This window comes from Oxyura jamaicensis, chromosome 2, assembly GCF_011077185.1.
Source record: "Oxyura jamaicensis isolate SHBP4307 breed ruddy duck chromosome 2, BPBGC_Ojam_1.0, whole genome shotgun sequence".
Lineage (NCBI taxonomy): Eukaryota > Metazoa > Chordata > Aves > Anseriformes > Anatidae > Oxyura > Oxyura jamaicensis.
Window position 1 is genome coordinate 109,003,280 of NC_048894.1, and position 24,210 is coordinate 109,027,489.

Here is a 24,210-nt window from a genome sequence, read left to right on the forward strand (position 1 = left end):
TGAGCTGACAGTGAGGTGGGTAAAAAAAAAAAAAGTGGCTGGGTCCAGAACATAGTGGTCAGTTGCACAAAGTCTAGTTGGAGATGTGTAACTGTGGGCTGGCAGGAACTTTGTGAAGTTCAGAAAGGGGAAGTGCAAAGTTATATGGCTTTGCAGGAGTGGAGCTGGGGGTCCTGGTGGACACCAAGTTGAATGTGAGCCTGCCGTGTGCCCTTGCCACAAGGAAGGCTAGAGGTGTCCTGGGCTGCTTTGGGCAAAGCATTGCCAGCAGCTGGAGGAAGGTGATCCTTCCTGTCCTCTCAGACTGGTGAGGCCATGCCTGGGTGCTGGATCCAGCTCTGCCCCCCCAGTACAAGACAGACATGAACACACTGGAGAGAGTCCAGTGAACAGCCGTGAAGATGACAAAGGGACTGGAGCACCTCTCCTGTGAGGAAGGGCAGACAGCTGGGACTGTTCAGCCTGGAGAAGAGGAGGGTTGGGGTGTTATCACAAGCTTTCTAGATGTGGTTCTGGGCATCTGGCGCTCTGACCCTGCTTGAGCACGGGGGCTGGGCCAGGTGACCTCCAGAGTTGCCTTCCAGCCTCAGCCATTCTGTGGTTTTCAGACTCCTCATGATAGACAAGAAAAGCAATTAAATTTTGTCCCAATTAAGAAAGAAAAATATTATATTGTAAGAATGTTGATTACATTCCTTTAACTTTTTTTTTTTCTTCTAATTCTGACAGAATGAGTTGATGGAGATCTTAACTCTATTTCTGTCAGGTCTACCATAAAAGTCAGTTAACCTTTTTTCACCAGATTTGTCTTGCTGGCTTTGTAACATTACTTCTAGTTTTCATCCTGATGACTTTTTAAGCATGTTTCTCAGGCATTAGTACTCAAATAGTCAAGTGTATTAAATGCTTTTTCTTTGCCTGCCCAACCTGACTTTATTTTGTGCTGGACAAAAACTATCCTGCCTGAGTACATTAGGGTGAAGAAGGTACCTTGAAGTCTTCTGTATAGATTGAGTACTCCCAGCATTTGTAAAGTATGGAAGAAACAGCATCCCACTTTGAGGTTGTCATCCAAATAATTTTTGAAGTCAACACTGCAGCTCATGCTTTTTTAGAAGAGTTTGTTATATTTTTCTTGTGTGCTTTCTTATGTATACTTGTATTTTTTTTTTGGGATATGGTTGAATATGTGACTTTAATGTGCCAGTTTACAGCTTAAATAAATTTCAGTTCTTTGCATGAAATGGAGTGCCTTTGGCAGTCAGCTTAGGTACTTAGCTTTTTGTAACAGTTACAGTGTCTTGAAGAGAAGAACATACTTACATTTAAGCTGTTTCATGTAAACTGCTGTTCAGTTTTTTTCAAGTAAATGTACTTATTTTTGTACGAGCTGCTGTAATTTTATACAATGCTAAATTGTTACCTAATTTTAGGCAGAGGTGATGCTCTGTAACAGGGTCTCTGTATGTGTTGTTAGCTGTTCTAATTCTGAATTGTTCATCTAATAACCAAACCTGTCCCCTTCCAAAAATTCTTTCAGTTCATTGTAATATTCAGTTCACTGCACTATTAATGAGTAGGCACTGGCTGCAATCTCACATCTTCCCCGTGGGTATCGTGGACTGAGGAGGCTCTTTGCAGCTCTTCCTTCCCACTCTAGAAAGGCATGTTCATGTCATCATTTTTTTCCTGACGTTTGATCTTCTGAGGCAGGAAGAGGATGACGTGGTGTTCAAACCCTGAAGTAGACCTGAATTTGAAGAGAAAATATGACAATGTTCATCCCCAAAGATCTTTGTACAGACCCTACCTGTCCATCCAGTAACATTGTCGTTTGGCTTTACTGCAGTGTAAGAGGCCGGGTTGTGGCAAGCCAGGAAACTTGGGAATGCATTTCAGCAGTGGGAGCTGGCTCTGCAGAATCTGTGTCATTTCCTCCTGCTTGCTAGTTGCTGTAGTCCAAGGTACGTGGTTGCCAGAGGCAACCCCGGCATTAATCTCATGGCTGCACAGGAGGATTGCTGGAAGAGAAATGCAGTGCATCGTGTTTTTGGAGAACTTGAGTTCCTCCGAGTGTGATTAGGCAGGTGGCTGTCATTCCTTTCTAAGGCTGCTGGAAGTCAAAAGGACAGGAAAAATCTTGGCATGGAATGTCATTGCGCTTTTCAAAACAGTCGAATTATCTGGCAGTTTCATGTTTTTTTTTTTTTTTTTTCTAGAAAGATGCTGTAGTTGGTGTCTTGACTCCGTGCTGCTAAACAGATTTCTGAACTCCCAGTCTCTTTTAAAACAGCTCTGCCTCCCAGGAGTTGTTAGATTGAAATCACAGGTTTAAAAAGCAATGATTTCTTGTCAATGTACATCACAGTTACATCAATATATATACATCACAGTTAAATCAGTGTACCTGCAGCTAAACACCACACAGCTGTTTGCTCACCCTTCCCCCTCCTTCTCTGGGATGGGGGAGAGAAATGGGAAAGTGAAGCCAGTAGGTTGAGACAAAGACTGTTTATTAAAACAGGAAAACAATAATAACAATAACAATAATAATAATATGTACAAACAAGTGATGCACAATGCAATTGCTCACCACCCGCTGACCAATGCCCAGCCCAACCCCAAGCAGCTGCTCTCCCCCACCCCGGCTAGCCACCCCTATATATTGTTTAGCATGCCGTCAGATGGTATGGAATACCCCTTGGGCCAGTTTGGGTCAGCTGTCCTGGGTCTGTCCCCTCCCAGCTCCTGCTGCACCCCCAGCCTGCCTGCTGGCAGGACAGAGCAAGGAGCTGAAAAGTCCTTGGCTTGGTGTAAGCATTGCTCTGCAGCAATTAAAACATCAGCATGTTATCAGCACTCCTCTCATCCTAATCCAAAACATAGCACCCTACCAGCTACTAGGAGGAAAAATAACTGTCCTAACTGAAACCAGGACAATTAGTTAAATTACCACAGCTTCTGGAAACCCTAGTTGCAGATCCAAAAGTCCATTGCCTGAAGTTGTACAAATCTAAGATAAAAGATAAGCAGTTTACAATGGAAATTGGGCAAAAGACAATAGATAAGTACTCATGGGGTATTTTTGTGTGCTGGGGGCAGTTATGTGAGCTTGTTGGAGATCTAAGTGCTGAAATGAAACCAAGCCAGCTTCAGACTGGGTGTCATAAGTGGCTAGTGAGATTCTTTTTTGAGTGTGTAATACTGTTGTATTACTGTTTTTTGAGATGAAGGTGGCATACTCTTGCCCATTTCAGTGTGTGCCCAAAATGTCTGTACTCACCTTAGCCTCTGTTCTTTTCCATGGCTCCTTCAGATGTAGTCTGTGTGGTATGGCCCAGAGTGTTTCCCGCTCCTGGTTCTTCTCTCCCTGCTCCTCTAGTTTTTTTCAAGGAACTATCATATCATTTAGCTTTTGTGCTCAGGCTGTTAGTGCCAGCTAGTCTTTATTTCCCACTCTTTCAAGGGTAGAGGTATGTATGTTCATGTGAATAGAAACTCCAGAATCGCCCTCTGCTGCTGCACATTTTTTTTTGAAGGATATTTTTTTTTTCCTGATTTACTGTCCTTGTGTCAGAAAAGTCTGTGCCTGCCTACCCATGCTCAAGATCAGTGCTGTCACTGAACTACCTGGGCACTGCAGGACCAGTAACATTTAGTCTTATTTTCCTTTTGTTTTCCCTTTGTACACCAGTTTGTTGGGAGCTATTTATTAATTCTGATGGTTATGAGTCTCGGGAGGTTTTGTACAGCTTCTTACCTTTCAAGCTTTTGGAAAGCAGGTGAAAGGTAAGGCTGCCAAAGGGGTGCTCAAGATTTTGAGAAAAGATTTCAGTCCACTCTGGAAGAAATGTCTGATGCTGAAAAATGTTCCTGAGATCAAGGCTGTTTTTTGGGAAGTACTGGGGAAATGCAGAGGAGGTCATTACATTTATGTACCCGGAGAACAAAAGCAGACTTTTTTTCATCTGTGGTGTTAGAACTGCCAGGAAGTATTAGGGTAATTCTAACAATGCTTTGACTCCTATCTTGCTATTATTATGCAGGCTTTGAGAAGGAAGGCGTGAGGGGGCCTTTCATGTCTTGGAACATCTTTTATTTCTTATAAGTTCAAAAAGTTTATCTCAAGTTCCTAAATTCACTGTTTCTGTGTCTCGAGACAAGCTATTTGAGCAGTATAACTCCTTTACTTGGTGACTGTGCCTTTCAAAATGAGCCTCTGAGCTGAGCCTTTTTTTCTTAGAGCTGAATTTTCTTCTAACAGTGGTTGAGAAGATTGCACAGCAGAGCACCTCAGGTTGTCTAGAGTTGCAATTACAGACAAACAAAAACAAAAGGGGAAAAAAAGACTGAAAGCCAAATTCAAGGTTTCCTATGCTGCCGGGCACTGCAAAGGCACTGCCTAGGTGGCTATAAGTAAAATACTGAGAATTAAGTTCTTAAAAATGTTTGTATGGCTCAAAAAATAAATGTTCAGTCTTTTCTGAGTGTATCAGCAGTCTCAGATTTAGAGGGTTATTCAGATACCTGATTTTAGTTTGACTTGTGTGGGTCATGGGAGTTATTTTTAGGTTGAACTCTCTAAGTAAATGCAGCTGGATCCTGCAAGAGCCGACAAGGGACAAGTGGCAGGAAACTTTGAAGTAGTTTTGTAAATCTTCCTCATGGGACCTGTGCCAAGTTTCAGTGGATTAAGAGGCTGATTACCTTCCTCTACCATATAAAGCCAGATTAGAAATGACATTTTCAGACGAGTAGTACCAGTTCCTATTTTCTCACCAAAAAAGTCTTGTTGAATTTAAACTGGCTCACGTGTCTTCACCTTCATCTGACTGTTGTTGTTCTCAGTAATCCCAGTTTGTCCTCTCTTGATTTGTATTTCATTGTTTTAAGTCAAGGCTGTGTTTAGCACTCTCTCAACATCAAGGATTTGGGCTGAAAGAGAGTTACGGAAATCAAGACATTGGTCAGATAGTGAGCCCTCTAGTGTAATGACATGTTTGCTAGTGGTAGTGCTGTTTGCTTCAGAATAGTCCTGGAGACATTATTCCACAGAGAGAATAATAAGAGAACTGACTTACTGGCTTCCTTTGTCTTATGCAGTCGGTGGGTTTGTTGTACCTTACTGCTCAGGTAGTGTATATTTTTAACCATGTATAATCTAAAGTTTGCTCTCTTTCTTTCTTAAATGGAAAAGTAGTAGTCATGATTTCAATAACTGTGGAAAGCATTTTGTAGTAATGGGATTTGTAATGTCTAAAGAAAAATAGGCTTCTTTAAAATTAATGTACACATGAAATATTATTGAATAAACTTCATGTTCATATGCAATTCCATTTTGTAAGTTCATTCTTTTAGTGCCTGTGCTTTCTTGCTTTCAAATGACATAAAGGAGATCAACACGCTGTCAACCTTTCTTGCTGTTACTGTATGACATCTCTTGGAGGTGATCTCTTCTGGAAGAAGAGCTTTTACAGCTTGATACTGAAATTATGCCTCTGTTGTCCAGTCCAGCCTTAGAGTCAATTCCTATCTTGATGGTTTAAGATAGGCACATTTTAGAGAATATACTGCATTAGATAGGTGAATATGGCAATTGAAGTTTCTTTTTGGTGGATGAGTTGGAATATATGCATAAACAGAGTATCATCTTCCCTGCCTGTTTTGAATTTAAAAGATGAGGTTAATGTTTCTGTCAAGGCTGTAGGACCTCAGTGCCCAACATTAGTTGAAATCTCAAGAGCAGTTAGTATATTTCATTATTGCAGTGTTTTCTTTCTTTAATAAACACTTGAAAGAGTTCCAAAGTACATATTGCTTCTATTCATAGAGAAAAATCTAGCAAAATTTACTTTCACATATGATCATTACCCGCTGGTTACGTGCAGTGTTACAAAAGCTTTGGTAAAATTAGCATAATGACATCTGTGTTTAAGACGTAAAAATGCCTGTATCTATATATGTATATATGAACTTGCACCAGCAACTTGAATATGTCATACTACTTAAGACTTAGTTGTTCATTGCGTTAATGTATATTGTTATAGCTAAGATGACAGAATAAGCTTTGCACGTAATGGTGTATGTGCTTAACAGATGTATGATTTAAACTGCTTGTTGCCATTAAATTATATTTTAAGAGCAACTTGTACTGTATGTACAGGCTTGTCTTCCACAGATATGAGGGTATTTACAATGAAAACAACTTTTTTTTTTAGGTCCCTTTACAGACGTAGTAACTACAAATCTTAAGCTACGAAATCCATCAGATAGAAAAGTATGCTTCAAAGTGAAGACCACAGCGCCTCGTCGATACTGTGTGAGGCCAAACAGTGGAATTATTGACCCAGGATCATCTGTAATTGTTTCAGGTAAAAGCAGATATGCATGGTTGTAAGTTACATATTTTAAGGCATGAAAAACCTCTATACAGAAATACTTGTGTGTTGTTTGTCATATTTACCTGCAGCTATTTCTGTGTTAAGGAGGAATGAAAGTTGGAAATGGGCAATGACATTAACAGTACCTTCAGACCACTGTATTCATGTTTATATCTTGAAGTGGGACGTAGCTTGGCTGCTCTGATGTGTTTAAAGTTCAACATTTGACAGTTCATTGTGTTTAAAAAAAAATAAATCCATTCACAACCATGGAATTGTTGTTTGGAATAGTGCTGGTCCCTGTTGTCTGAACTCTATTGTTTCATAATTTGTCATAATAGAAGAGTTAAGAGTGTGTTAAGTAATACACGCTAAGTGGTAATCCTTCAATTGCTTTTAAGGGTATTTTCTGTTATATTAGGTGGAGCTGTTTGTAGCCCTTAGGTTTGAAAAATCTATCATGTTTCACTCTAGAGACACTTCTTAATCTGTTTTTGGGATGTGGATTAAAAAAGGATCCTTAATGCTCAGCAGTTTGAACCTTGAAGACAGACAATATTTCCACCCCCCATGAAACTCCGGCTTACATACTTACATAACAGAATTTTGATAGCTGGATATATAATAGTCTCATCCTATACTGGACAGTACTGTGTCAAAAAGACCAGGTGTTAGGAATGATGGGAGTAGACATTCTCAGGAAAACAGAAAAAGAGTAGGCATTGGTCTTCTGACTTGGTAAATTATTTTGGTATGTTGTTCTCCCAGTCGTTTTGAGTTAAGAATCTTCTGAATAAGGGAATTCTCAAACCTATGACTGTAAGAGGAGAGAAGCTCTTACTTCTCTGTGGAACTGTCGGATTTCCCAACATGGATGTGGTCTTGTAGGTTGTAGAGATCAAAGGTAACACAGGCATAAGCTCCTAGATCTCGTAAGTCAGGAAAGCTGATTCTCATAGTACCCCTGAAAAGCTATAGCAAAGCAAAGGGAAACAAGGAGCAGTCTTCAGAGCTTTTCGTATTCATACCCTTACACCCTCTGGGAAGTTTGAAAGAATTTGGGGAACTAGCTTTAGGTGATATGTGGAAAAGCTGCAAGAAATAACTCAGGAAAACTTAAAATTTGATGAATTAAAACCTTAGAGTAACTTTCCTTTTAGGACAGACCCCAGTTTTCTAATGTGATAGAATCTGTAGAATGCGACCTTTTAAAACTTCTGTATTGCTTGCCAGGGACACTTCAGCACCTTCTGGATGAAAGACCGTTTTATTGGGATAACTGTTTAGAGATTCCTGTAGTCAAAAGCTTACTTCATTTTCCTTTTCAACATTGACTCACAGACATTTGTCCTAACTATGTATCAGAGTATCCAAGCTGGGTATTTTCCATTTTGCATCCACAGTGGCTCTTTGTTACTGCTTTTTCTGTGTTAATGGCATCTCATGCAGTTTTTCAGCTACAGTGACTCCAAGATGTAGATGTGTCATTACAGATGCTTTTCAGAATTAAGTTTTCTCTCCCAAATTGTTGTTGTTGGGCATATAATTTCTTTTGAGTTACTTGGTAAGCCAAGTATGCAGCTACTTTTTCTATTGACCCACTTTGTTATCTCATATATCTCTCTACTGAATGTTTTCAGTGCTGACTCATTGTTCATATCATTAAAAATAGATTTCTTTCGCATTGTTGTGCAGAGGGAAATCAATGTAGGATACCATGGCAGAAACTCTGTTCAGAACTAAATGTTGACAGTATTAGCTGCCTTTAGTCCATATAATGCATCAGATAATTCAGAGTCAAGGGAGTTTTAAAATTCATTATTAGAGATGTGATTTAATAGATATCTTAAGGAAGTCCATTGCCATTTTGTGTATCATCCGATCGTGAATCAGAATGTAACATTTTTCAACCATGTTTATATATTTTTCCCAAAAATACTGGTTTGGTAGGACCTCTTTTTCTTTACTGTTCATTTAGATGGCTTTTCCTTCACCTTGATGACCTAAATTAACTACTTATTTTTGTATCATCTGTACTAATTGCTTCTTGGTGATTTTTCTTTCCAGAGTATAGAATGTTATTTTTCTTTGCAACTGTTACTGTTACTTGTTACTGTTCTTCCTTCTGGGTTTAAGGACTTTCTAAGATTTATGCTGCGGAGATAAAGCCCTCCTGTGTAGAAAACTTAGGCTTACTAACAAGAGTCTTGCTTTCATAACCGTTTGCAAAGCTCCTAGAATGATAATGTGAACAGCTCGTGGATTCCGAGAATATGCTGAAAACAGCAGCTTCATACGTTCCATGTTTACTTAAAGCCTAACATAGCTTGAGTATCTCTTTGAATTCATTGATCTTTTTCTCTGCTGCTTTTCAATTCAATCAAATTTTCAGCAGTTACCTAGTAGTCAAAGAACATCAAATTATTTAACTAGTTACAAGTTATTGAACTAGTAACAAGGATTCTGCCAGCATAGGAGGAAGCTCTCAGATGATGGAAAGCTGGTTTTGCTGTCTTTCGAGCTATCCCATCTGTTCCCTTGGCATAGGGAAATTAAAGTACTGCATTCTTTCTGTGGTCTGTTGATAGAGCAACTCTTAGAGATAAATTGCTGTAGCATCCATGTTTGGAAGAAGCCTTTAGTTAGATCATTTATATTCTGGACTTAAGTGAGGCCAACGATTAAAGAAACCTGACTTCAATGCCTTTGGAAGTAGGTTGGTTTGAAAGCATGTCAAATATTGCAGTTCCTATATGTGCTTTATTTGTTAAATGTATCTGATTCAGATCGCTGGATAGAATGCTATAATTATCATTTGATTATGCAGCATTAAAGGGGGAAAAATATCAGGTAACTATTCTGCAGCAAACATCTGCAACATGTAACTAGTATGTAAGGTCTAAAATTAGGTTGCAGTATAAATAAATTTAGTAGTAACTTTTTGATAAGTGCCAGTGAATTTGGAGAGGCCAAGTTAATCATTTTGATACCGTGCTTACTATTTTATAAACTAATGCAGTTTGGCTCTATTGTGAGGAACTTGGATTGTGTGAAAGCAAGGATGATGAACTATACATCCAATGAAGATTCAGAACAGAGGAAAATAAAACTGAATTGTTAGACATTGTAAAAGTATTGAAGTCAACAGACAACTGTTTTAGAATTATATGAGAATCTCATTCAGTGTGTAACAGTGTGTTTTTTCTAGCTAAATAAATATTTCTACTTTAGTTTTTTCATTGTTGTAAAATAGGCAACTATACAGATTCCTGTTGATAGGACTCCATAAATGTAATTCACATTTTTAATCTTTATCTGAAATCACTCAAGTTTCTCTTCTAATCTTATATAAAGATCTACTAAAGTGGAATCCACTTTCTGTGGGAGACAAGTCAAATATTTTATCTCTACAGTTTACTCTGAGTCCTCTTTCTCGGGTAGAGTTGCAAGTATGTACGCGTGTGTGTGTGTGTGTAACTCTTGTTATCTGGGACTCCCATCAGGAGTGAGTCAACTAATTGTCTCCAGGATGAAATGCGAGCAAGGACGCTAAAGTGATGGTTTGTTTCATGGTCTATTCCATAGATGTAGAATAGAGGTAGACTCTGCTGGTTATGTATCCTTCTGTCTATTTCAGTTAATCTTCCAGCACTGCTATTATCAAACCTTTTGTATCCAGATATTTCTGCAAATCTTTATACTATGTCCCTGGATGTGTCAATATATCCTACAGTGCTTTACTCTCCTGGACTATGTTATAGACATTGTCTTTCCAGTCACTTTGAACTAAAGAAACCAAACACAAAATAATGATACCAGAGTGACCTAACAACCCCTCTGGGCTGTTTTTTAAACAACAACAACAACAACAAAAAAAAACCACCACAACCTCCTGATGGCTTTATACAGTTTGGATGGATGAAGGTACTGTGCTTCTGTAATTGAAGTGTTCTTTTAAAAATATTGTCGTGTTGTGATAATAATGGAGATAATGAATACTGTTACTGATGTAATTTATTTTTCCAATTCATGTACACTTCAAACTAATAACTTTGAAAACGTGAGTTTCGCTTCTTGGCCAGCTGAATTATCAAATTTGGAAAGTGAAGAGTACAGTAAAAAGATTTGTCATTCAGAAACTGTCTTGTCACAAAAGTACCCCCAACTGCTTGCATATTCTAGTTCTGGTACTTGTAGCACAAACTACGTCGTGTCAAAAACATCTGGTTTCATTCAGGAAATGTTTTAAATGTTTTAAAAATGTTTTAAATGCATTAGAGTATGTTGAAGGCTGAAAATGCAGAGATAAAATGCATCAGATAAAATACAAAGAGGGTATTATGTATTTAATTTTAATGTGTCACTTAAACCTGCCTTTACAGAAAACATGATTTTGAATCCCATCTCTCTTTCTCCACTCGTAAAATGTAGTGGAAGACCAAAACTTGCTATAGAATTCAAATCTGTACCTGGATTTTGGAGTACTTCTGGGCAAACATTAGCTGTTAGGCTGGACTTAAGTTTAAGAGTGTCAAAACCTGAATAAAATGTGTTGTGCAGTTATTCCATAAGTAATCACTATAAATCTTACAAGAGCTGAATTTGAAAGTGTTCTAACGATGCATTATTACTAACGATGCATTATTAAAGCCCCAGGCAGCTTTACCTCCTATAGTAATTGTGGTTTGAGTGAAGTCTTTTAGTAGTTCTGCTCCCAGCTTAGATTAATATGCCTTTAGAAGTCAGTTGAGCTGTTGAGCTTGCCATACTGGTGGTCTGTCTAATGTAAGTTTTTTTTTTTTTTTTTTTCCCCTTGAGTAAATGTCATAATGTATACCATCGTTTTTTTATGTTTGGATTCACTTAATCACAAAATGTATCTATTCCAAAGAAAAGTCAAGATATGTTTGTTCTTGTATATTAAATGTCTTCTAGCTATAGTAATTACAGAAATAATCTTTTAAGCTATGCTCTAGACTCTGAAAAACTTAAAGTTTTTAATGGTTGTAAGATGTTTCCTTTCATTACTTGCTACAGTGTACATCTGCACTAATTTCAACACCACCTTCACATTTTAACTTCCAGTGTCTGTTCACTGAGAAGCAAACCAAAAGCATATGGCATGTTTATTACAGTGATTAGCTGGAGGATCACAGATTTTTTTTTATTCTTTTGAACAGTAATGCTGCAACCTTTTGACTATGACCCAAACGAGAAGAGTAAACACAAGTTTATGGTACAAACGATCTATGCACCACCAAATATTTCAGATATGGAGGCAGTGGTAAGTAAAACTGGGGCAGAATAACTGCTGTAGTTTTTATTTATTTATCTGTTTATTTAAAAATTCAGTCTTAATTTTAAGTGAATCATGTTTTTAAAATTATTTTTTTGGAGATGTTCTGGATTTTTGGTGAACAAATGTCTTCCGTAAGTAATTCAGGATTTTCAATGTTAAATACAGGCTCAGTTCTTGGAACCTGTCTAGTGGACTGATTGAATAGAAGTAGTAGTATATCAAAGCTCAAGTTACTTCATTGTTAAAGCATGGTCATGTTGTATGTGATAAGCAGTTTATTGGAATTGAAGAAACAGATTGTATATGAGGGAATCGAGTATATGGAAGCAGCAAGCCTGAAGTTGTATGAAATAGACACATTTGGTCTAAAAAGCGTTTATACAAAAAGTTGTATGGTATTTTGAGGAATTGAAACATACGCTGTGTCTCTCTACGAGATACCAAGTGGCTAAACACCGCCCAAATGATAGATTTGTTTTATTTTTTAATAGAACACGTTGTAGGTTCAATTCTTAGGTTGGACTGGTTTGACGAAAGATCCAGGAAGAAGAGGATTAGGTTTGTGCATGTTAGTTCAGAAGTAAGGACACCTTTTTCTGACATTACAAGCAATTGGAAGAGAAGTCTTAAGTCAGAACATGTCCTTTAGGGTATACGTGGATTCCCATAATCATTTTTATTAGGGCCCAGTGGAATAATGCACAGGCTTCTGTCTCTATAAACTGTTCTAAGGACCCCCCGAGTTCACATGGTTAATCACATGGTTCAGTGTTCACTCAAGGCAGAGGAGGGGAAACAAAATACAGATAAAAGGTTTTATAAATCACTAAAATTCACTAGACCTCTGAAAGCTTAAAGGCTCTCCCCTTAAATGTGAAGGCAAAGATAATTATGGCATTACTTTCCACTGGAAACAGTGGAAAAATTTTTGTTAAGCTTTTGAGACATGTAGCTACAAAGATAACATCTTTCTTGTTGGTCTGGTTTACTTTTTCTTAATACGCTCTGATAGCTCTTGGTTATGTGTGGTAAGTGAAGTGTAACTATTTGGGGAGGATATAAAAATCCACTTTAGAAATACCTTTAAAATAACTGCTTTCTTGGTTGTTAAAGTATAGAATACTGAGAAACAAATCTTGCAGAAAATCAGTAATTGTAGTTACAAGTTACTGCACAATTATAGCCACTGGAGGAAAAAAAAAAAAAGGAATTTACTCTGCAGCTAAGTATAGAATCATTAAAAGGTGTCTTTCATTCTTTTGTTTAAAATTGGTGCTTCTGAAATAGGACATAGGGAGAATATTTACCAAGCAGTGGTAGGGCTTTGTTCTTAGGCCAACTCAGATGGTACTTTTGTTCCTGATTGCATTAAGGAGACCAATCTGCTGTCCTACCTGTTGTGCCCTACAAGCCTCTGGATCCATCCTGGCATTCAGTTCACTTGATTCTGTTTCCAAACTTAAGTTTAACCATCTCTACCTTTGGTTACTTATGTAGTAGACTAAAGTGGACAGAACTGTTGTTCAAAAGTGCGTCTGAAAATTGCAGCTAGGGCAAGAACAGCATTCGGCTTTGTAGGCGCTATAGGGAAGTTCTAAGAGCAAGGTTATTCACATCTTTGCATGACTGGCTTGTTAAATAACTGTATTAACTGTTTTAGTGGAAAGAAGCAAAGCCCGATGAGCTAATGGACTCCAAATTGAGATGTGTGTTTGAAATGCCCAACGAAAATGATAAACTGGTAAGTAAGAAAAGAGGAAAAAAAATGTCATACGCTATTAGGATCTTACAGAAATTTGTTTTCAACTTTTTTTTTTAAAGCTATTTGATTTTATTGTGGATTATTACAGTTTATACTAGATTGAATGGATGGGAGAGGTGTTTGGTATACCATTTTTCAGGCACGTGTTTTCACTGGGTCCTGATATTCACATGAGAATTGTTTGATGGCTGCCTCTTGTTGCAATTTATACGTTCTACGCTATGGATTCATGTGGGATTGGCAATGAGCTCTTATGATCTAGAATAACTACATAACTTCACAATATCAGGGCTATGTAATTTTTTATCTGATTATGAAGTATTGGAATTTAGGCAACTATTTCAGTAGCCAGCTGAGCTCCCTACTTCTAGCACATGGCAAAGGTACATGCTTAGAATTTGTACCTCTGGGTTTGCCTTTCCTGTCTTTCTGTCTTTTATGGAAACTAGCTTTAGGAACAGGGTATCTAGAAAGCTGAAGTTAGCTGACGTAAGTCTGAATTCTGGTGTCTTCTCAGACATGTCCTGATCAGTTAACTGAGATGAATCTTCAAGTAGAAGGCAGATTTAAACATTTGACAAAATGATTTTTAATATGCAGTTTTTATTTATTGCTTCTAATACTAGTTTGGTGATTATGGAGAGAAATAGAACTCCAAATTACACTATTGTCAATATGCATAATGATGTATGGGGTGAACTATATTTAATTTCAGTATGAATACTGATACTCTGTAAGCATGGTTCCTGTGTTGCAGTGCAAACAAGTTAGTGCTGACCTTTACCTTATAATTGCCATGGTAGCTTCGTTTCCAATAGTTAGAACTATTGCCAAAAAATATTGTCCTTTCATTATTCACATTACTGATTTGCTTTAGCATTATAATGCTGTCAGATAAAAGCAGAGTCTTCAGTACCACATACAGGGAAAAAGCAAATTGGATCATGTGCTTTTTAAAGTATTAAGTGCTCTTCAGTTTTAAGATTTCTCTTTCTAATTCCACTGAATGAGAAAAGGAAGTACTGATTAGAAATTAATACATGTGCTGGGAACCCTAAATGCATCTTTTAAGGTAGTGGTACAGACAGGTAATCAGAGGAAAAAAATTAAAAAATGCCATTAGGTTTTTCATGCTTCTGACTTCCAACAAAATCAATTCCATTTGTGTAGAAGATGACAATTTCGTTGTATATGGACTGAAGATGTCTGTTTTATGTTGCCTGGTATTTGGAATAATAGTTAACTGTCTGTTATCTTGAAGCTTTGTGGAATATGACTGAAATTCTTAAGCATTAACACCTTTTACTCTTGTTCTTCGATTATTGAATCTTAATGTTGTACATTCTTCTTTACCTTTTTTTTTTGGTGCTGCTTTTAGCATTGCGAATTAGAGTGCTAATGCAGGATATTAACGCTATAAACAACCTTATTTGCTTTGTGGCTTTGGCTTTTCTTTTTTAACATTTTACAGTTTGTACATTAGTCTGTAAGGTGTGTTGGGGAGAAGTAGCATGAATCCGTGCATCTAAGATCTTACAATTTGCATGCATAAAGGGTCTTCACGCAGTCTGCTGGCTGGCTAATAGTTGTCTTTGCAACCATTCTTTTAATACAGTTTTTTGAATGCAATATGAGGGTAATATGGTCAGTATAATGGTCTTTTTTCTTTTCTTGGTAAAGATTAACTTGAGGTGCAGGCTTTTATTCAACTCTAAGCTGCTTGTGTATGTGAAATGCTAAAACTGTAAATTTTAAGCATTAATTATCAAGGTACTTAGCTGGCTACCTTCTGTGTTTCTTACCCTCTTACTAAATTACATTCTAGATATAAGAAAATTGCACTTGCTTTTAGTTTTACAGTAAAATGTGAGAGAAATGTAATGCTTTCTTACAGAACTAACTCCTTTTATACTTTCTTTAATGTAATACCTTCATAGTATTGACTGTACATAATCTTTATATTTTCCTGAGTAGCAGCATGGGGTTGCAAAACCTAATGCCTTAGGAGCTGATTTAGTCACTCACTTAAGCCTTGCAATGAGAAATGTGCCAAGACCTGAGGGTAAGGCTCACATACCACCTCAGGATGCAAGTACTTCAGTCAGCAACCTCTTTCTTCAGATGCCTACCAGTCATAGCTGGAAGATAGACATGAAGGAAGCTGTCACCGAGGTCAGGCAGCAAAGGAGGTTTGCTCCAGGGAGATAAGTCTTAGGTCTCTATTGAAGTTTCAGTACTATGAAAGGAGTTCAGTTTAGCTAGTGAACGAGTGAAAAAAGCGATACATCTTTCTCTGTTTACTCATGATATAAGTATGCTGGTCTTTTTAATTCTAGTTAGGGGTACCTGTGTAGAATAGCAGGATTTGCAGTTTGCATTGCAAAAGGTGTAAAATGCAAATAGATGCTGTAGACCAAGTAATTGCAGTTTGCATAGGAACTAAAGAAAATCTTGGAAATCGTTTTTTTTTTTTTTTAAGTTGTTTTGTTAGCACGTAGATATGTTACAGTATAGTGGTGGCCTAAGTGACATAGCTGTGTAGCCAATCAAGTAAAAATAGAGAAGCTTGAATGTACTACCACAGGAATGGTGTTTTTGTAATGAATGGTAACCTGAGCTATACAGTTGAATCCATTCTATCATTATTGTCTACTGAAGATCATTGTATATCTTGAGCAGAGCTGCAGGAACTGTATTTTTAATTTTATTTATGGCTTTCTGGCAGCTTTTTGTGTGACTCCTTACTTGTTTTCAAAATTAGTAACTCATGTTGCAGAGATGCTGTGAAACTTAGATCCCATGTTTGTGCAAAACTCGTTTTTCTCTAGTAAGATGTTCTCAGAGTGTAAAATATTTTAGCCATACATTATGTTAGTTGTAATAGACTCTGTTTTCTTTCTACTTTGTTCTGCTTCTTACTATTGCAGGATTATTTGCTTCCTTTTAGAATAAAATAGAATAGTCCAGTTGGAAGGGACCTTCAAACATAATGTAGTTTAACTACTTCAAGGCTAGCCAAAAGTTAAAGCCTATTATTGAGGGCATTGTCCAAATGCCACTGGCAGGCATGGGGCGTCATCCACCTTGATAGGAAGCCTGTTCCAGTGTTTGACCACATCCACAGTAAAGACATTTTTCCTAATGTGTAGTCTGAACCTCAGCGCAGCTTTGTGCTGTTCCTGTGTGTCCTTCTCTGCTTATTTTTTTCTGCCAAGTTCAAATGCCGTGTGGTGTATTTTATGCCATCTTTTGGATTCCTACTTGGTTGGTGTTAAGCAGTTATGTGTTTGTTTTTTGTCCCGGTGGCATTTAATACCAGATATAAAAAGGTTAGTCTTGTCTTGCTTTTTAATACTTGTGCTAACTGGAATTGAACCAATAAAAAGTCTTTTATTTAGATTGTTTGAAGTATAAACTTAATAGAACTATATATATATATATTAATAGGTGGATTGTTTCAATTTTAAGCTGTGGGTAATTTTTCTCTAGATAAGTAAAATTCTCAAGTCATTCTTAATATTTGTAGAATGATATAGATGCAAGCAAACCCGCTCCAGTACAGAATGCATCTAAGCAGGATGGACCGATGCCAAAACCACATAGTGTTTCACTTAATGATACTGAAACAAGGAAGCTAGTGGAAGAGTGCAAAAGACTTCAGGCAGAGGTTATGAAGCTGTCGGAAGAAAATCGGCACCTGAGAGTAAGTTCTGCTTCCATGTTTGCACTGAAGTGGCTTCGCTCTTCTTGAGTGAAAAGTCTGCTTTGTGATTAGGCTTAGAAATGTGTGGTTCAGAAAGTAGGTGCAGTTGTTGGAATGGCAAGATAGATTCGCGATGTAATTTTACTGTCCTGTTCACTGTGTATTTTATACTCCTCAGTGACTGGGATTGTCATAGTTGAGATACTGAAGCTACACCATTTTCTTTAAAGAAATGCAGTAAATATAGGCCCATTTAAGGTGGTTTTAGTTACTTGGTGTATCTCTAATTTAGATTTAATAATTAACTTTTAATAAAAGCATATTATTATTATTCATTCTTAAGAATGAGTAAATGAAATCCAAAGCGGTAACACGGTTGCACATTGTTAGTGAACAAGGACAATTGGTTGGCCAGAGGAGGTAAGCAAACAATATTTTCCAGTACCTTTATGTTAAGGTGCCCTTTCAGTAATCTGTAACTAATTGACAAGTGATTCTACATGACTATTCTGTCTATTTGCTTTTGGGTACCTAAAAAATTCATTGGCGATGGTAGCCTTATAAAAAAAACTCATAAATAATGATGTTTCTACACCTGTAATTCTGCTGATACTGGAATAGTTGGAAAAACAGAACACAGAGTAGATGGTTCTCCTTAACAGTAAGGAATTGCTGATGTTTAATTCTTACATAGTAAGTAAAAGCTGGATTCTTCATTGTGCCTAGCAAGAATTTCAGAATCTTAAGCAAAGCAGTGGATTGCCTGTCCTTATTTGAAATGTTCTGGTTTGCTACGTTCAGATCTTGGGTTTTGGTATGATGTAGTATTATTTTTCAAATTATTTTCTTTATTGAAATGTTCACCAGTAAATTTGGCTTTTGAGTTGGGTTTTATACAATTGTAAAACAGATGTCTTTGTAATTTTCTTCCATCTGTGTTTTTGTTTTTCTCCCCACTTCAGGATGAAGGCTTGAGGCTCAGAAAGGTTGCACACTCGGATAAATCTGGATCACCTGCAGCTTTGGCTCTGAGAGATAATGGCTCTAATTCTCTTCCATCACTTCTTGTTGTAATTGCAGCCATTTTCATTGGATTCTTTCTAGGGAAATTCATCTTGTAGAAAGAATGAGTGAGAGAAGCATGCATGCAAAATGCAGCTTCTTTTTTTTTTTTTTTTTTTTTTTTCTTGGCCAGAAAAAAGATTTGTTTACCTACCACTTCATTGGTAGTATGGCCCAAGTGACCATTTTTGTGTACAGCATCATAACAGGCTTTGCCTTTAATGATCTCGCACGGTTAGAAAACACAATCTAAAAAGACAAACTGTTCGGCTACTGGACAAAATTGTACATTAAGTCATCAATAGCAAGTGTCAGTTGCACAGTCAGTCATTTATGAAAATTCATAAATAAGGAATTGTTCTTTCTTTCTGTGGTTTTAATAAGAGTTCAAAAATTGTTCAGAGTCTTGTAAATGTTATTTTAATAATCCTTAAAAATTTTATCTGTTGCTGTTACCTCTTGAAAAATGATTTATTAGATTGCTAATCCCACTCATTCAGGAATATGACAAGAGGTATTCTGGGGGAAATGGTGCCTCTTACTGTGTAAATTTTCTCCTTACATTACTTTGCTAATATCATGGCAGAATTTCTTTCTTACCCCTCATGAGGCATTGTTGAGAGTTCTTCATCCTTACAGTCCTGTCCCATAATATTTAACATTACAAAAGAAATAAAATTGTTAACAGATTTTCTGCTGGGTAGCCTGTTTGTGTGTGTCGTACTTTTAGAAGGGATTCCTAACAAGTTCATTGTTCATGGCAATTTGCTGCTTGTAACAAATGGCTATTTTGAAGTTTATTTGCATAAGTCTCTGGCTTAGACTGTTGTTATTGAAGCTTGGAGGAAAAAAAAAAAAGGGGGGTTCCATTCTGTTTGTTTAAAAATAAATGAACTGTTTTCTGGCTGCTTTCAGCTATAGAGGGGATAATTGTCAAACTTGTTTTGGGACAGAATAATTTGGATATCCAGCAGGTATAAATACCAGACTTGAATGTTTTCCATATATTAAGAATTAGCTTGTATTGTGCGGAAGTGTAATAATTAACCTTTTGTTCCATCTTTGGATCTTTTGGGTGTCTTCCAAGAGTCAACATTTTTCTCCTTTGATTTCATAAGGGTACTTAATTCACATATACCAAATTATGGTTTGTAGTTCCATTTTAGCCAATACTCAGAAACGCAATTTGAATGATTGAGACACCCATAATGAATTCCATGATGCGGAAGGGTTGATATTTTCCAAGTGAGTCTTAGTTGCTCGCTTTTTGAAAATGAAAGTCATTTTTACGCAACTCTTGGCAGACCTACCTGTGTTAACCATATATAGCTAAATTTTAATGAATGCATTTTTGGGGGTCTAAAATGCTTCCCTGCACTTAATCTCATGTCTTGCCTCATCTCTGAATATCATAAAAACAAACAGTAGTAATGGAACAAAATATTATCTGTACTTTTGACTAAGCATAATCCAATACAGGGAATTACTTGTAAACTGAAAAATTACGGAAGGGATATACTCCTGTAAGCGAAATTGTGTGTGCTTTCGGACAGCTTGACTTGATGTGGTGCAGCTAAGTGTGTTAGACCTTGGTATATGCACACGTTGTGTAGATGAGAAAAATGTTCTAGAGAAGATGTACATTATCTTGGTTGCCTTTGATTTCTAGTGATTTTTTTAAAGAAAGCTATAATTACATCATGTTCTGTTATTGTTCTCTGTGATAAACTTTTTATAAAAATTTTGCATAGTGCAAGGAAAATGATGAAGAAAATACAAAAACTGCTTATTTTCACTTAAGCATGCGAGCACAGGTGTTTCCAATGACTTGTTCCAGTGTCTGCATTCAAGTTGCCTTCCATCCCAGTGACTGGAAACGTTATGTTGAGGTCTTGATTATTTTGGTTCCGCTGGTTCAGAATGGTGTAATTCTCCCAATTTTTTCTCTAACAGAACATTAATGCATCAAACTTTCATAGCCTGTTCCAAACTGATTACGTGGAAAATAATGAAGGCAATAAGCGTGTGGGATGTAGTTTGCTTGAGACAGAGCAGTTAATCCTGCACTGAAGGAAAAAAAAAATCCCCTCGAAGATCTTAAAATGTTTACAGCATAGTGTATAGAGGTTTTCAAGGGTAGCTAGCACTTTGAGGACTTGAAGATCGAAAAAGGCGTCATTGCTCAATGCAGCCGACTCAGGTTTTGATGTTTGGCTGCAGTAAAAAGGAAAAAAAAAGATAAAATTGGATTGAAATAAATTCTCTCCATAAATACTGAACAGGTGGTTGTAAAACTTGGTCATGGTTTGAGTGATGTCTTCAAAGTGAAAGTGTGCAGCAGTCTCGTAACCAGTGTGCTTACTAATGGTATAAGGAGACTGTCTTGGTTTCCAGTAATCCCTTCATAGCTGTATATAAAATGTAATGCTACAACTTTTTTGCTCTCAGGAGTCACTTTGGATGAGATCAACTGTATTCAGTGAATTATGTAATATGGATTAAATTGTTTGTCTTTGTTCCTGAAATGGTTAGAACTTCTTGCTTTGTCTGCCTGCTTACTTGTGTATGTAAGCATGGGGAAATACAGCCTCCACTGCTCCTGGTGATAAGATCGGATGACAATGCCCATGAAGTCATGTGAGGCTACATGTGTAACTTCAGTTAAATACGCATCACAAGTCCCATTCTGATTTCTCAGAAGGACAAGATGGAACAAGTATACAGTATCAAAGTATTATTTTAAAGTTTTTCTAAATATTTCACTTTACAAAAGGGTAATGTGATGGTTCAGGTGGGGAAAAAAAAACCTTGTTAAATAGAAAATATAGCTTCTGTAGTAATTCTGGGCACCAAAATTAACCCACATTTTAAAATCCATATATGTATATGAAGTTCATTTAAAAAGTTCTTTGCATCAATGCACAATTTATTTGTGCAGTTCTACTCATTCTTGAAAAGCTGTTGACAAACTATTGTCCAGGCTTGCATGTCTCTGCTGCTATGATTGAAACCGATTTATATATGAGAAGCAACCAAACACTAGCTTGAAACTTCATTATCCTCCTGGGAGGAGAAGGGGTGGAGGGAGGAGGTGGAAGATGTCATCTTGCCAAAGAGGAAAAGACAAAGTCAATAAGTAAAGCTTATTTTTCAGGCCTTCCTCAAAGATATTAAAAGCTGAAGTGTTAATAAACCGTTGAAAACGTAGTAGTGTCCTTTTTTATTTTTATTTTGAAACTTCTTCCTGAATATTTATGTTGAGTAGACTTTAGGATGCTGAATTGGCGTATTTAGGTCACTTTACAGGTGGTGTAACTGCCCTGCTTCTTGGTACTGCTAGTAACTAGCAGGAAGCTGGCTTGGATGAAGATTCAGTGCTGGAGGAAAAAAAAAATGGTTCTTGAATCCACCCAGCACTGGGGATACTGATGACTTGTCAGATTTACAATCATCGTGTCGAAGAGTTTTTCTTTTCCAGTCTGGACTCCCAAACATTTATTCCTGAAAAGACCTGCGAGGGCAAACTCTTGGAAAAGATGGAGTGAGATCTGTGTGGTTACTGAGCAGCCCTAATAAACATTAATATTAGAATGCCCTGCTCTTCGTGTTTACAGGTGGGATAAAATTCTGCGCCTTGCCTTTTTAGCCGTGTTTCTGTGAACATTGTACTTCTCTGCTTTGCTTTCTAGGCTGGTTCCTGGTGAGTGCCTTTACGTGGCCATGTGCTGGAAGCTACATCCTTGGGTAGCACAGACTGCTGCTGCCACAGAGACTGGCAGCCTTAGTCTGGTGGCACGCTTAAATGTGGGCTTAGATGGGGTCTTCAATGTAGAAGTCTGTCTTTTCAAGGGATTGGGCTCCTGTTGGAAGGGTTGAAACTGATGACAAACAAGGCTGATCTCTTTGTTTCCTGTCTGAACTTCTTTTCCAGGGCACTCAAGTAGCGTAACCAAGCATGTTAAAGTTGGTCTGTTGTGCTTTTGGTCTTGGACGCAGGGTGCACGTATTTAAGAAAACTTGCTAACAGGTTTGCATAAGCACAGACAGCGATAGTGTTGTCTTTTTGAAATTTTGTCCTTTAAATGACAAGTGGCTATGTAGAAATGAGGCCTTGCACAAAAGCAACACGATTTTTGTCTTTTATCTGCTTTCTCAGTGCTGCTAGATAAAAGTACTTCTTCCTCTTTTGCTGGGATGAGGGTTTATGTGTTTGTGCAGAGAACCAGATTTGGGAAGTGAAGTGAATTTTTATCTTTGGCAAATTGTGTTTAATTTCAATCGTGTAAGCATCTCCCACCATATCAGAGTGCAATTTTATCTAAAGCTTCATAACATTTCTGTTACGCTGATAACGCTGCCACTGGGGTATTGAATCCCTGTTTATTCAGTAGCTGTTTCTGTTGCTGGCAGCAGTGGAATGCTGTTCATCCCCTCCCTTCCCTTTAGAAAAGTTTTAAAGGGTGTTACGGTATCCAGGCACAGTGGCATGAGACAGACAGCTATGATTACAGCTAAGAAGTCTGAGCTCAGACACTTGAAATAAAAGAAAAATTAATTGAAAGGTGACAAATAGTTATAAATTCTTACCTTCTAAACTTGTGTATAATAAACGTCACACTGCTTTTTTTCTTAAAGTCAGCCTGAATATCATCCAAGTTCTCCAAAAAAAGAAAAAAAAATGCTGTAGTCTTGAAAGAACTTTCAGGATGTTCTTGAAAACGTATCTTTCTACTGATGTTTAAGCAGGTTTAAGTGCTGAGGTGAATTCAGAGATTGTTGTTGGTGATCAGCGTCTTTCCAGTTCTCAGAGTGGTTGGTAACAGCAGTCTTCACGAGTCTCAGTCTGCCTTGTAGGGATGGCTTATCCTGGGTTTAGAGATTGGGAAACCAAGGCACAAGTGTTGGGGCAAACGACTGGGAAGAGGTGACTTGGGCACAACCACTGTTCTGTAGCATGCTCTCCATCCTGTTTCTCATCAAGTCTTCTTTGGTTCTTGTACTACTGTTATTTATTTATGTATTTTTCCTTCCTGGGTTTCTAAAATGCTGTTTTACATTGCTTAGAAACATTTCTCAGGCTTTTAAAGCTCCTTCTCAAAGACTTAGTTGTTGCCTTTCTCTTCCTGAAGCTGAGTGTTAAACAGGCAGAGAATGTGCTTCTTAGAGAGGTGTTAGACAGTGGGTTGTGTTCACCCGATGTATAGCCCAAACTCTACTAAGGGCAGTAGCCAGGAAAAAAACAACCAAAAACAAACAAACCCACCAAAACAAACCCAAAAACAAGAAAAAAAAAAACACCATCATCAAGCAAAAAAAACAAATAGTTTGGGCACGTTGTGTTTGCAGTATTAGAACATGGACGTGTCTGTGTAGCAGAAGTTCTTGTGGAGCCAGGGCTGTTTGTACTTTAAAAGAAAACAAACACTCCTGAATCTATACAACAACTGTGGCAGCAGTGGTATGCGTTGCTCTACCTACCCATGGGAGTGGCAAATTATTTTTCCATTGCTGTGTTGATAGTCCAAACTGTGCAACCATGGTTTTCCGAGGCGCTTCCTCAGAAGGCTGGCTTAAAGAGTCTAGAGCCCTCTAGAGCTCTAATCTGAGCTGCTAAAGGTGCAGCTTTCATAAAGTGAGTGGTTTGTGGAAGATGAAAGCTCATGAAGTAGCTAGCATTCCCCCCAAACATATGCTAGAAACTCCTGTGGCATTCTCCAGGAGCAGGGATTTCTCGCCATCCTAAGGGTGTTAAGCCTAAAGCAGTGATGAGTCCTGTAAACAGGAGAACTCCAGGAGAGAGATTTTCATTGTATTCATGCCTGGGATTCCTTCAGCTTGATGGCACTGCTTTCAGACTTCAGTTTCTTCCATAATAACCTTGAAACACTTCAGCCTTTTGGCCTCTTTGTTTCATGTCCCAGCTTCGAGAAAATCAGAACAGATCGCTTTTCTGACTAGGGAAAATTGTCTCTCCATCCTGCCTCCACAGGAACCAGATTGCAAT

The 24,210-nt window shown here is 37.6% G+C and overlaps 1 protein-coding gene across 1 annotated transcript in view; it reads left to right on the forward strand.

The window, feature by feature from the left end:
• Window positions 1–21,409, forward strand: part of VAPA (VAMP associated protein A) — a 33,460-nt gene extending 12,051 nt beyond the window's left edge. Inside the window, exons 2-6 of the mRNA XM_035317222.1 lie at window positions 6,219–6,371; window positions 11,561–11,664; window positions 13,340–13,420; window positions 16,968–17,144; window positions 18,107–21,409. Of these exons, the coding sequence (XP_035173113.1) occupies window positions 6,219–6,371; window positions 11,561–11,664; window positions 13,340–13,420; window positions 16,968–17,144; window positions 18,107–18,265 (674 nt within the window). The 3' untranslated portion in view covers window positions 18,266–21,409. The remainder of the gene's footprint in view (window positions 1–6,218; window positions 6,372–11,560; window positions 11,665–13,339; window positions 13,421–16,967; window positions 17,145–18,106) is intronic.
• The last annotated feature ends 2,801 nt before the right edge of the window (window positions 21,410–24,210 follow it).